This window comes from Amblyomma maculatum, chromosome 8 (assembly GCF_055883805.1).
Source record: "Amblyomma maculatum isolate TAMU_Amacu chromosome 8, ASM5588380v1, whole genome shotgun sequence".
In the NCBI taxonomy this organism is placed as follows: domain Eukaryota; kingdom Metazoa; phylum Arthropoda; class Arachnida; order Ixodida; family Ixodidae; genus Amblyomma; species Amblyomma maculatum.
In genome coordinates this window covers 51133859-51147350 of record NC_139351.1, presented here as the reverse complement: position 1 = coordinate 51147350, position 13492 = coordinate 51133859, and the positions used below count along the sequence as shown (strand labels likewise).

General features: G+C 47.8%; 1 protein-coding gene across 1 annotated transcript in view; it reads right to left on the bottom strand.

The window, feature by feature from the left end:
- LOC146181146 (uncharacterized) overlaps positions 1-13492 on the bottom strand; it is a 63422-nt gene that overhangs the window by 37692 nt on the left and 12238 nt on the right. The window contains exons 3-5 of the mRNA XM_084575716.1: positions 4311-4539; positions 3537-3687; positions 507-830 (exon numbers count right to left, since the gene is read on the bottom strand). Coding sequence (XP_084431842.1) covers positions 507-830; positions 3537-3687; positions 4311-4539 — 704 coding nt within the window. The remainder of the gene's footprint in view (positions 1-506; positions 831-3536; positions 3688-4310; positions 4540-13492) is intronic.

Sequence of the window (13492 nt, the reverse complement as noted above, 5' to 3'; positions counted from 1 at the left end):
TGACCACATATTATGGAGCTGTAGCATAGCACCGCCACCGGCGGATATTATGCGTGATCCTTCCCTCGAGCAGTGGGAGGCCGTGTTGGCCAGCTCAGACCCGGTCGTCCAGACCAGGGCCGTGGAGTGGGCCACCCAGGTCGCCGTCAGCCATGGGTTGATGGCCATCTAACACGGAACCATCCATACATGCTCTCTGACGAAAATAAAGTTTTTCCATCCATCCATCGAATTGGTGGGATGAAAGGGGGTGGAGCTGGTTACGATGCCGACTTGGCCGACGCCGACGCGAAACCCAGGAACGGGCGTCAGAGAGCTGCGTTCTAAAAGGAGGCGAACAACGAGTCAGGAGGCGTCCACGACGGCTCCGTCTGCAGGGGGGACAGAGTGTGCATCATATTCTGTCTCAGCGTCAGGAGGAAAAAAAAATCGGAGAGGTGCATCGGAAGGAGAGCACCTGTGATCACTCCTATTTGCGGTTACAAAGGTCCTTTGAAATGGCTCACCTCGCTGACGACTGCGGGTGGTGAGGGTGCCTTCTCGACGCCCAGTGTTGGCTCTCCGGGCTGCTGCTCTGCATTTCCTTCGGCAGGCGGCGGTTGCTCTCCTTCGATTGGAGCAGCAGTGGCTTGCGAAGGATTGACCGTGCTTTCAGCAGCTGTTCCAGGATCGACCGACACGGCGCCAGAAGCTGCGCCTGAAGGGGCAACTGAAGGGACACCTGAGACGACCTCTGAAACGGCGCCAGAATGGACACCGGACGCAGCCCCAGGTGTGGCATTCGCGACGGAATGTTCCTCAGGATAAGCTCCGGGAAAGATAAGGGGGACCTGAGGAAGTAAGGAAGAAATGCGCGCATGAACACGTCCATATGTAAACGTGAGATCACATGTAACCACATCCTTTCAAGAACAGTATTGATGGCTTGCGTCATTTCGGAAGGACTGCTTCCCAAGCGAAAGCATATATATTAAGCCGGCAATATAGCTCAGTCCACATTTACAGCCAAGACACAAAATTGCTTTACGTGGAACACAATTTTACTAAACAATTTTCCCCTAAGGAAGCTGGTACCACACTAATGTGGCGTTGCAGTAAGCTTTAGTGTTTAAAGGCCCCAGGTGGCCGAAATTACTCTGCGGACGTCCGCTACGGGACCATCATTCACTCTTTCCGCTTTCGCCACTGTGCCGGAGTACCCGTGTTCTATCTTGACCGCGGCGGCTGCGTTTCGATGGAGGCGAATCGAAGAGGCGTCCGTGTGCTGTGACGTTAAAGATCCCCAGGTGATAAAAATTACTCGAAGCCCTCCACTACGGCAACTCTTTTATGCGAAGCATATTGCTAGAGGTAAACCACAGCCCTTCGTGACGGTTACACGCCGTGCAAAGAATGTGGAATGCTACGTCACACCACGTGATACGCTGACGTCATGACAGAGGAGAGACGGGGGTCCAGCTCGCGCCGTCGGCTGCGGTTGCACGCCGTGCGGACCACGTGGTATGGTGACGTCCCACCACGTGATACGCTTACGTCACGACAGAGGAGAGACGGGGACCGGCTCGCGCCGTCGACTGCGGTTGCACGCTGTGCGGGCCACGTGGTATAGCGCAGAGAGAGAGAGAGAGAGAGAGAAGAAACCTTTATTTAGCCGGATAGTTATATAGGGCCGGGCCTAGTTATATTGCCCTACTAGATGGCCAGCAGGTCAAGCCTGTTAGCGACCTCGTAGGCGCGCTTGAGGACCCGGTCTTGTATGCACGGGTCCGAGCTTCGCAGCAGGGTCTCCCAGTCATCTGGATGCAGGATTTCTCCTAATTCTGGAGGTGGGGGGTCCTCCTTGCATCCCCAGAGTATATGGTTGAGGGTAGCTCTTTCATCGCACAGGTTTATATATAAAGGGGTATTACATATATGCATGTTCGTTGTGCGTGTCGGTAACACAGTTAGATTAGAGATTAATGAAACGAGTCATGCTATTACCTAGTTTTATGCGATGGGAAAACATTGTGCATTCCAAGTTTAAACCGTGTAAAAGCACGTGTAACCATGGAAAGAAAAGTTTAGCCAAGTGTAACCATGGAAAGCCTAGTTTAGCAATCAATATGCTTCGCATCTGACCAGGCTTAACCAAGCTAAGTCTCAGCCATTTTTTTCATTCCACTTTCACTCGTAACTTTCTCCCTTCCCTTACAGCCATTTCAGGTGTCCGCAGCAACAAGTCTGACAGATACTGCGCCTTTCTCTTCCTGTGAACCAACTATTATAATTATTATCACGCCTTTCCCTCTTTCCTCAAATCTAACAGATACTGGGCTTTTCCTTCCATGTAAAGAAATGCATAGCTTACAGGAAAAAAAATGAAAACATGGCCTTGATCTGGTTAGGTGTAGGTGTCCATCATTCCGTGCGTGCAGAAAAATTATGAATAAATCGGTTTATTTTAATTTCTTTATTAACAAAAATTGGGGATAACTATGGATCGAAAAGGCAGTGTTACAGAGGCTATCGCTGCAAGACTGAAAGCTTAAGGTCTAGCATTAGGTCAATACATGCTTAAACTCCAAATAACTTTTTTTTAATATAATAATATTTCACTGTCTTCGAACTTTCGGAGTGCATTTTTGATAAAGAAATAACAAGGGCGACCGAGCCTTTTCTCCAAGTTCTACATGTATAGATAGTATGCTATTAAAGAAGGCTCAGTGTCTAGCATAAGTACGTACTGTTCCAATGTTTCCCTGTGGACTCCTCTAATGGGGCTGGGGCAGGTAGGTCACCGGCGCTTGCGGCGGGGGCCAGCCTGCCACCGAATTTTTATCTGTTGTAGGCCGTCATTGCACACGCCACCGCTTCGGTGGTGGACGACGGCTGTTGTTGCAGCGCGCGCCTTTCTTTCCTTCTTCCTTTTGTTTCTTCTCTAATCTATCTTTTTTTTAAAACTGATTTATTTATAGGAAGGGAAATGCACGGTAACTGTCTCATTTGTTTTCTGTGGACACCGCAACCGCGCCGTAATAGAAGGGAGGAAGGTGGGAGTGAAAGTGGAAAGAAAGAGGAGCCGTAGTGGAGGGCTACGGAGTAATTTTGACCACCTGGGGATCTTTAACGTGCGCTGACATCGCACAGCACACGGTCGCCTCTTCGTTTCGCCTCCATCGAAACGCAGCCGCCGAGGTTGGGTTCGAACCCGGGTACTCCGGCACATTAGTCGGGCGTCTTACTACTGCACCACCCCGATCTTCTGTCTGCACGAGGCAGCGGAGGTAGCTCGGGTACAGAGCCAGTAGCAGGCGCGTGCATTTTCTTTTCCTTCTTCATACAGCCACAACAACAACAACCCCTGTGGAATAGGCACAATTATAGGCCTCTTTCGTTTTTTTTCATCACGAGAACTTTGCGTGTCAACGACAATTTCGAAAACAGAGCGAAAATTTGACGCTTGTGTATTAAACCATTACGAAACCGTGATATGCGGCGTATCGTCCGTACCATCTGTAGTCTACAGCACCTGCAGAGCAAGAGAAAGGACTCACCTCTTTATGCTCGCCTTCTGTTTTGTGCCCTTCTTCGGGCTTCGGCTCGCCTTCGCCCCCAGGAACTGGCTGGGCAGCGGCGCCCTCCGCCTCTGCGTCCTTAGGCTGGTGGATCGAGGGAAGTGGATCGGTGGCGGACATCCACACGGGCCTGTAGGTGCAGTAGGCCGTAAAATGTGAAAGCATATGTTTGAAAGGAAAGGAGGCCACACTTATCGTCCCACTCTCTATAGCCGCCCGCAATCAACGCTGAGTTGTGGTGTAGAAAAGGGAGAACTAAAACGTTGTGGCAGTGACTGGCTATTGGATATAAAAACACATCTGTGTTTTATTGCCTTGTGCCAGGATATTTGTTGTCCCTTTAACTCATTAAAGTTTTCACTTCATATCGTAGCGGCAAACGATAGTGGTAAGGGCACATGTGAAGACAGTCAACAGCGCTGTGCACTTTAGTCGCTATTATTACAACCACATCCGCAATGACAGTTTTAAGAGATAATTCTTTCTGCTTGCAGAGTCGCGGCCATGATGGCGACGTCAAGCTGGATAGCGAAAAAAGTGTTGTTAAATAGTTGATCAAACTATCTTTACAATTCCACTAAAAAGGTTCTATTAAAGAAAAGGCAGAAGCGCGTATGCCACGGCAGACTGGCTCGCCGCAGCGCTCAGGGGAGGACGTAGGCGCTACTAGCAGATGTCCAGTTAAAGCTACAGACCGCATTCTCTCATCTTCAAAGCAAAGCGAACCCAACCGAAGCGATAAGCCCCGCTTACCGGTTTATGAGCATGGAGCCAGCCAAGGCGTTGAGCGATACGGCGCCGGAGACCAGCAGGGCACCATTGAGTCCATAGGTTTCCACCAGGGTCGCCAGTACAACCGGGTACATTACGGCCGAAAGCGAGAAGGCCGCGTGGTACAGGCTCAGGGCCTTCTGCCGCTCCGCAACGAAGTGCAGGTGGACAGTCGTCTCATCCACGGCAGTCGAAAGTGCCGCGCCCAGACCTGCGGGTTAAGACATCGCGTCTTGTCTGAATCGTCTGACTCCGTATTAAGGCTGCTAATATTCACTTTGTGAGCACAACTCAACAGAGCCTCGTCGAAATGCTCATGTGGTAATCAAGATGCCAGGTAGGAGGCTTGGCTTACAGTCCTCTGTATTTACAGGACTGGCTTTGCGATTAGCCGTCTACCGAGCAGCAGAGCTATTATTGGTTTTATTATATTAATTATGTCTGTTTCATTATGAGAAGGTGGATATCGTGGAGACATGTGGAAGAAGCTGTGAGAGGCGATTGAATGAAGTCATCATTTTAACTTTTGAGTAACTGCCCATATCACAAAATGAAAGGAAACCGACAGTTTACAAGGCAAATTCACATTATTAGATGCACTAGAAGCAACTGTTCGACATTTCGAAAGCGAAAGCAACACGCATCTGAATACTAAACTCGCTATGTATTTCTTCCCACAGCGCAAGTTCATGGAATAGTGCCATCACGCTCACTTGATATGATCACGGAAAGAACAGCAACACGTGTTATCATGCGTAGTATTATATGTTATTTAAATTTAACTCGCACCGAAATATATAAAGGGTTAATTATTGCGAACAGGAAAAGCACGTGTAAAAACGTTTTTTCAAAGGTCGAAATTGCTCCGTTGGCTTCCCCTACGGCACCTCTTTCTCTTTCCGCTTTCACTCCCACCTTTCCCTCTTCCTCACGGCGCGGTTCAGGTGTCTTCAGAATTGTAACAGATATCGCGCCTTTCACTTCTCTGAGTAAATAATTATTAATAATATTATTACTAATTTTTTGAAGACATGATTTCTCCCCCTGAAACTCAATGCATAGTGCCGACATTTATGCAGTGTATAGCGCCGACTTCTCAGGTATATCGTTATGATGGTTTTGAAGTATGTGATATATTATTACGCCGTAGAGCTGAAAAGTTTGTAGTGTTGATATTTGATTGCGGCGTAGAACTGAACAGTTGGTTGTGCCGTCAACCATTATACTCTTTATTTTTTGCCGCCAAAAACGCTTCTATTAGCCTTATTTTGCTGTAGTGCGTTGAATGATCTTGTACTCTTTTTCGCACTCAGTGCCATCGAATCGCGCCTCTATTTCTCTCTCTCTTTGTAGCGCATTATGCGCATATATTTATATGGAATGATTGCAGCCAAACAGAGTCTTTTTACGTGATTCCTAACTATTTTAGCACCTTAGACTGACTTATATCGACACTTTTGCGCAGATTTTAAATTAAGCAGTGCGAAGTACAACAGAGTTTCGTAGTTGGACGATCGATGAGCACGCTTGCACCACCGAGTTGCTTAATTCATTTACGGAAGGAAGTCAAATAGAGAAAGAGTGTATTTCGGTGCGACATCTCTTGGTGCGTTGCATTCTGCACTGTCACCATTTGTGGCAGTAACTTGGTGTGAAAAACAGTCTGAACGACATTTGTGCCTCTATTATCTCCCAAGTACATTTTAGCAGACAGCCAGACGCTAATAGTATGCAAAAGGTCACCCGATATTGATAAGCCCTGCTTAACAAAGCCGCACGAATATCAGCGTGGCCTAAGAGTAGAATACCCTACTCGGAATGAAACATTCATTGGAGGCACTTAGACTCTTAAGTGCCGTAAAGCGAAGGCCTTTCCGCGACACATTGCACTCATTTCCGGCTTTTTTATCATCTGCTTATGTTTTTTTCTTGTTTTTTGCTGACGTTATACTCTTTAAACATTTTTAATTGGATAATTTGCACGTTTTTGCATAATTTAGACGCATTTTTCTCAATTTCGACGTTAGTAGCAGTTTTGATATTGCACAGTATACTGACGTTCTTGACTGACTTGACGTCAGATCGACTCTTTTGGCTCTAATACTTCACATAAAAAAAATTGTGGAAAAAGAATTTTTTTCACCATCTACCTCATATAACAATTATTTACTCACCGATCAATCTATTCCTCGACAATGACTGTGTGACACCAACCGCGGAAGCACAAATCCTGTCCACACTCATGAGTCTTGCGGGAGCGTACACTTCCCTTCACCGTCACATCTAGACTGGGAAGCCTGAAGCTCACGTCCCCGCTTGATGTCGTCAAGCCCTAAAAACAATCATACTTGGCGATTTCAGGTGCCAGTTACTACACTTACGAAAGTTCCCAGCAGCTGCTAAATAAGCCACGTCACGCTCCTGATCCACTTCGCAAAACCGTACGACCAACCACTGCTAGGCGATGCCATCTGCCTGATACTACTTCCCAAAGTAAGGCTTATCATTTTTCGCTCGCAATGCTGAAGACCATACCGATGCGGAAAATGTCAATGCTGAATTTTTCGAACAACGAATACTTTGACGATATTGCCCTAAAATGGTCTCTTAAATATACGTATTTGACTTTTGCGTGCCAAAAATTGTCGGTTCAAAAGCACAATTTACTTGGTAAGACGGAAGCGAGGGACATTCTCGGTTTTTGAAACAACACTTTGTACTGAGTGAGTTGAAGCTATCAGTATAATATTCCTGGCTAAGATACGTCGGTTCAAGATGATAGAAGTAGGAATACGAGCTATGTGGGCTTCTGAAATGAAAGTTCTTGGCAACAGATCATCCCTGCAAAGTAACCATCCCCTTATGCAAAGCAGATTCTTTCTTACGCTCATTTGTTCCCCGTACTTCCAAAGAATGAATGAATGAATGAATGAATGAATGAATGAAGCCTTTATTGAAAGGAAGGGATGGCTCTCGGCCGCTGTTTGGGTTCTTGGGGAGTTAGGAGGGATGGGAGTGTAACTTCTTCGTCTTAACGGTTCTTCAAGCTGTTGCTTGTTGCTTGCCATGCGGCCGATCTTCGCGCTGTGAGTCGACCTCTCTCACACTACTCGAAGCAGGCCGCTCTCACTGCCGTATGTAGCAATGGAGTGTTTTATTTCGGTGCATGATATAACCTGACCTGCTAATGTGGGCATGTCGTCGTGTGGAATATGCGTAATTTTGTTTCTTCCTTGTGAAAACGATGGACATTGCCATATAAGATGTTCTAGGTCTGCTGTACAGTGTTCCTGACAGTGCGTGCATATGTTGTGTTTGAGTGTTTCGTGTCTTCGGAGAAACCACTTGTCAAGTATGTGCGGTGTGTAAGCAGCGTTTGTTATTACTTTGTTGAGAAATATTTCTTGTGGTCGAGTGAGCCCTTTCGTGTCCTCAAACACCGGCGTTGGTGTCGCTTCATGTAATCTAAGCTTACTGTCGTGTTTTATTTTTGTGCGTACATAGTGCATCATCGATCTGCCAGAGGAGCCTTTAGTGAGCATTGTTTGGTAAGGATTTAAGTCTGTCGGTGTAGGCATGGAGTTGGGGTGTGGGGCATTGTACGTTTCAGCAAGCCCACCCGCTTGCGCGGCGGCCGCTTGCGCGGCTGCGTTTCCCCCGTCCGTGCCAGTATGTCCCGGTGTCCATATAATTTGAATTTCTATTCCAACTTCCCGCATTCCCTTCAGCCTCTTTCTGATGTCCTTGGCCACTGCGTCGTCTGTAGTTGGTGCCGTCAGCTCTGCAATCGCTGCATATGATTTGGTTAAAATTCGATAACCATTGAAGTTATCTTTTCTGGCTGCAGCGGTCGTAATGGTATTTATGGCTCCCCATATGGCAAGCAACTCGGAGTGTAAAATTGTTCCTCCAGGCAGTAGGCACGTGTGCTCTCCGTTGTGCTGAGGCGCTGGCACACACACCCATGCCACACTCACCCTTTCATTTCTAATTGCAGCGTCAGTGTAGATGTCTATTGTATTGAGTGGTCTTGTGAGGGCAGTTCTCTGTGCTAAAAGTTGCCTAGCTACCACATTCCGTCTACTAATAGGTCGTTGTGGCCTTAGTGCGATTACCGGCGCCTCCCACGGGGGTGAAGTGTCTGTCCCCAGGGGCCTCGGAGCAATGTTGATTTTGTTGTCCCATGCCATGATCTGCTGCCCTTGGGTCGTGTTTTCCAGTCGGGATCGCATTCTTATTTTTGCTTCTCTTATAATGTCTTGTATGGGTGGTATGCTGACCATTTTAAGCAGCTCTTCATTTCTCGTGTGCTTAGGAAGCCCAGTAATGGTGCGAAGAGTGGCCCTGTGTAGCTTTTCGATGTCTTTAACGTCGCGATTAGAAAACTCATAGACAGGTGCCCCGTACAAAATCCTGCCTACAGCAACCGCTCTAGACAGTGTTTGGCACGATTTTTGCCGGGCTCCACCGTATTTGTTTGAAATCGGGCGAATCATATGCAACATCGGGGTCCAGTTACGTTGCAATGTACGAATCCATTTACGAGGACTGTTGCAACTAGAAATCTGTGCCCCCAAGATTTTTGTCTGCCCATTTGCAGACGTGATGTTGTGTTGTCCAAGATGCAGTGTAATCTGCTTTTTGGCGTTTGTAGAATTCTTGCCGTCTATGCTTATGAGTTGTGTCTTTTCAGGTGAGAGCTGTAGCCCCAATGCTTCCAAGCTGTCAGTGAGGCTGAAGATTGCTGCTTGGAGCTCCGTCTGCATGACTTCTTCATTTGGGTAATCCACTGCCTCTGTCCATATGGTGACATCATCTGCGTAGATGGTGAAGCGGGCCGAAGTGTCTCGCTCGAGCGCTTCTGCTACGCGGGTCATGGCCAAGTTAAAAAGCAAAGGCCCGAGGATAGAGCCCTGTGGCACGCCCCTATCCAAGTAATAGGTTCTGGGGCTCCATCCCGAAGCTTTGCCATGAAGCCTAATAGGTCTACTTTGAAGGAAGCTGCATATCCAGTTGTATGCTTTTTGGCTGGGATATCTTTTTGCTAATTCTTGTAGGATTACCTGTTGGTTTACATTGTCGAATGCTTTGCGCATATCAACCGCGAGGATGTAATCTGGTGTCTGTTTGCGAGACCTGCGGTTGATTACCCTGCGGAGCAGCCAAAGGCAATCATGCGTGCCCATATTCGGACGGAATCCAGCCTGGGCTGGATGCAACCCAGGCTGTACGTATTCGATATAATGCTGTATTCTTGCGGCTATCATTCGCTCAATCAATTTGCAGATAGTGGATGTGAGAGCTATTGGCCGTAGGTTCTCTGGTTTTGTGTAGCCCTTCCCTGATTTCGGTATGGGATATATCAATGATAGCTTTAGTGCATCTGGCACCACTCCTGATTCCCATGAATCGTTTATGATAGTTAAGAGCTGATCTTGGGCTTCGTCGCTAAGATTTCTGAGCTCCTGCCATGTTACTCCGTCGTGTCCTGGAGCCGATTTCGGTTTGCCGTGGACTAATGCTGCCAATAGTTCGCCAAATGTAAATGGTTTTTCAAGTTCCATCACTGTGTTGTCAATCGTGATCGCCGGCAATGGTGGCGTGGGTATCTCAGAAGCATGCGGGAAGAACGTGTGGATCACCTTTTCCTCGAGTGCAGCTGGGTTCTCGCGCAGGAACAGCTCTGCCAGTGGTGGTGTGCTTTTCTTTTTCCCCAGCAGGCTTCGTAGAATTCCCCACAGCTTTTTAAGGCCGGGTTTGCGTCCGAGCGTCGCACAAGTGCTGTGCCATGAATCTGTTTCGAGCTGTTGTTGGTACTCCTTGATGAGTCGATATTGGCGCTTAAGGCTCATGAGATCCCTGTGGCGCTTTCCTTTATATCTGTATTGTTGCGTAAGGATATTGACCTTTCGCCACAAGTTGGCAAGGTGCCTATCCATGTGTGTGGTAGTGTCGTCACATATTATTGTGTCTCGGGACCATGGCCGTGCTTCCGCAACCATGGCACTGATTTGCGCGAAGTCCATGAAGTTGCCGCCAGTGGCTGTCCGAAACTTTTCCCAGTCGATGATAACCGTTTGCCTTTTTTCACGAATCTTTTTTCGGTTAAGGGTGATCAAAATTGGTAAGTGGTCGCTTCCCCATGTTGTCTGTTCGACTTCCCATTGCCTGATGAATCCTGGTGTGGCCAACGTCAGGTCTGGTGTCGTATCTCGTTGTCGGGCGTGTAGTCCTATGCGCGTTGGTGTGTCCGGGGTGTTGTATATGTACAGACCAGACATTTCTACAGTGTCGTGCAGCATGCGTCCCCTTGGGTCAGCTGTGGCGTAGCCCCAAGTCGGGTGCTTAGCATTGAAGTCTCCTCCCACCAGGATGGGGAGGCTTCCTGACAGGGCCAGGACTTTGGCGAGCCACCCGTATGAGTCGGTATTATGACTGCCAGTCAGAGGCCTATAATACACGGAGACTGCCACCATGGGCCGCTGCCCAGGAGGACACATTTTAACAGCGATTACTTCTCTGAACTCATTACTTAGATCAGGAATTTGTAATTCGGTTGCTGTGCATTCGTTTCTGACAAGGAGAGCAGCTTGACCCTGTGCATGTTGGTTTCCTCTGTTCTGGTGAAGTATGGTAGGCTGCTGAAATGTACGGTAACCCCGAATAGTGCAAGGTCCTCTTGTTTCTTGCAAAAGGATGACCAGAGGCTTCAATTTTCTAACTTGTTCCCTTAGGGTAGGTCCAGTCTGCGTGAAACTTCTGCAGTTCCATTGTAGACATATTGATCTGATTCTTATTGCGCCTCTGCGGGCTTACGTCTTTTTGGCTCATCGTTCTGGTGTTGGATGCTTTTGTGCAACTCTATAAAAATTGCCTCAATCTGAGTCTGTATCGCGTTTGTTATCGTTTGAAACTCATCCCGCAGGCTTTTTTCTAGACGCTGTGTCTCGTTGTGTCGCTCTTGCCTCATGATGCTCAGCATTTGCGCATACGCCGAGTCTTGTGCGGTAAGTGCCTTTGTCGTCTGATGAGTCTTTGGCGTTTGAGTCAGTGATGTTTCGGTATGTTGGTGCTTTATGGAGTTTGCAGTTGTTTTACGACTGGACGACCGTCCGGGCCGGCTTTTCGAACGCACGCGTTGCATCTGCCCAGTGGGCGAGGCTGAAGCATGTTGCCGCTGCGTCTGAGATGCATGAACGTCTTGTTCCGGTGGTAGCCTTGCAAGGACTTTCTCCAGCATTTCTCTAAGTTGCTGATTTTCTTTTCGCAACTCTTCCAGTTGTTGTTGGTAAACAGGGGGCAGCGCAGTTTCTGTCGACGAGTTCTGTCGCGCCTTGTCTGCCCATGTAACTTCTCCCTTAACTGCATCAGGGTTCTGCTTATTTTCTTTAGGCTCTTTTGGTACACGACTAGGACAAGCCGAATTGATTGAAATGTGGCCCGGTTTCTGGCAGGCGACGCAGAATAACTCTTGATCGCATTCTGTGTCTTTAGAGTGCAGCCGTCCGCATTCCTTACAAACCTCTTCTGCTGGACAATACCTAGCAATATGTCCCAGTCCGTGGCAGTTATAGCAGGCAATAATTTTCGGTCTGTACTCGTAGACCCTTGTGATTTCGTACTCAAAAACGAGCCTTTTGGGTAGCTGCTCTGTATCGAATTTTAACAGCAGCATGTTTGTCTTTCCTAGCAGACGCGCGTCAAGAATAGTTGCAGTTTCACATCTTAGGTGGTCCTTGATGTACTCAATGGTTTGACCAGGACGCACCTTGATAACGCCGCGACTTTTTTCCTCGCCTCGTGTTGGCGTTCGTTCAATCGTGACCTCGTACGTGCAGACGAGTCCGTTCACTTTCCCGGCCAGTCGCGTTAATGCGGTGAGCCTATTTGCGTGTTCCTCATTTCTAACAGTGACCTCGACGCGATTTGCTACCACATCGTAGCGGAAAGCAGCCAAATCTGCCAATTCCCAACTTTTTGCGGTCATTTCTAACGCCTCTGTGATGGCTTGTTTAGGTATATCATGCACATGTACTCGGTTGAGTGGCCTGATCGAGAGTGGAAAGAGGGGTCGACTTACCCGTTCAAGACGAAGCTGTTCAGGCTTCACTTTCCTTTGAGGTTTCCGTTTCTTGATTAAAGTTCAGTCGCCGTAGTCGCCGACGATCTCACTTTCGTCTTCAGTGTCCATTTGGTCGCTTGCGTGCTGCTCCTTAGTCTTAGTGAGTCCCACAGAATGACCACTCTCAGCGTCCGCGTTCGGCAGCTGATGCGTTCCGTCCTCTCCATCGCGCGTTGGGCGTCGGAACGCCTTTTCTTGGAGGCTGCTTTCAGTTTTTTTGGTGCCTACACTTTTTGATGAACCCACAGCTCCCGCACTTGCGCCACTCGGGTGTGAGCGAACCGGCTCCGGCTTCGGCATGGTGCGTCCTGACAGCCCGGCCAGGGCAGCAGCTGAGCTGCGTCTGGGTGTTGTTAGGGTTAGCAGTCTGTCGCAGAAAACGTTGTTGCAGGCGGAAAAACGATGACTTCAGATCTACGATCTTTGTAATGAAATTATGTCTATTACTGATACAAATAGCTTTCGCAAAGCTTTAACCTGCATTGTATAAGTACTGCTAGTTTCGTGTTTTCTAATACAATTATTGCCGATTTCATAGCTAATATTGTATATATTGGCTCTATTATTTATTTACCCGCTTTTTACAGTTTTTTATGTATTTCTTTTTGCCCACTCCCATCTAAAATGCCTGTACGGTCCTGAGGGTAAAGACAAATAAACAAACAAACAAATAAATAAATAAACCCATTGTCAGCATGCGAAGTGGGCCTATATAAGGACTCCGACCTGTGCCCTGATAGGATAACAGGGAGAACGGTAATACAACTTCCATCTGTCCCGTATTGTCGATTCTTCAAGGGCTCGAACCGCAGTAAGCGTCAGGCTAAAAGGCAGCGCTACTACTTGTCAAAAGTGGCCTCTTGATGGAAGCGGGCAATGCGACATATATAAGATGGTCATCAAATTGGTGCTTTAAATCCGTGGAATAGTACCATATTAGAATGGTTCACAAGTGCCACTCGGATCCGCGTCTGCCGCCTGACTTTTCTACATCTGACATGATCATCGAAGGCATCGACGGGTGGCCTACAACATAAAATCA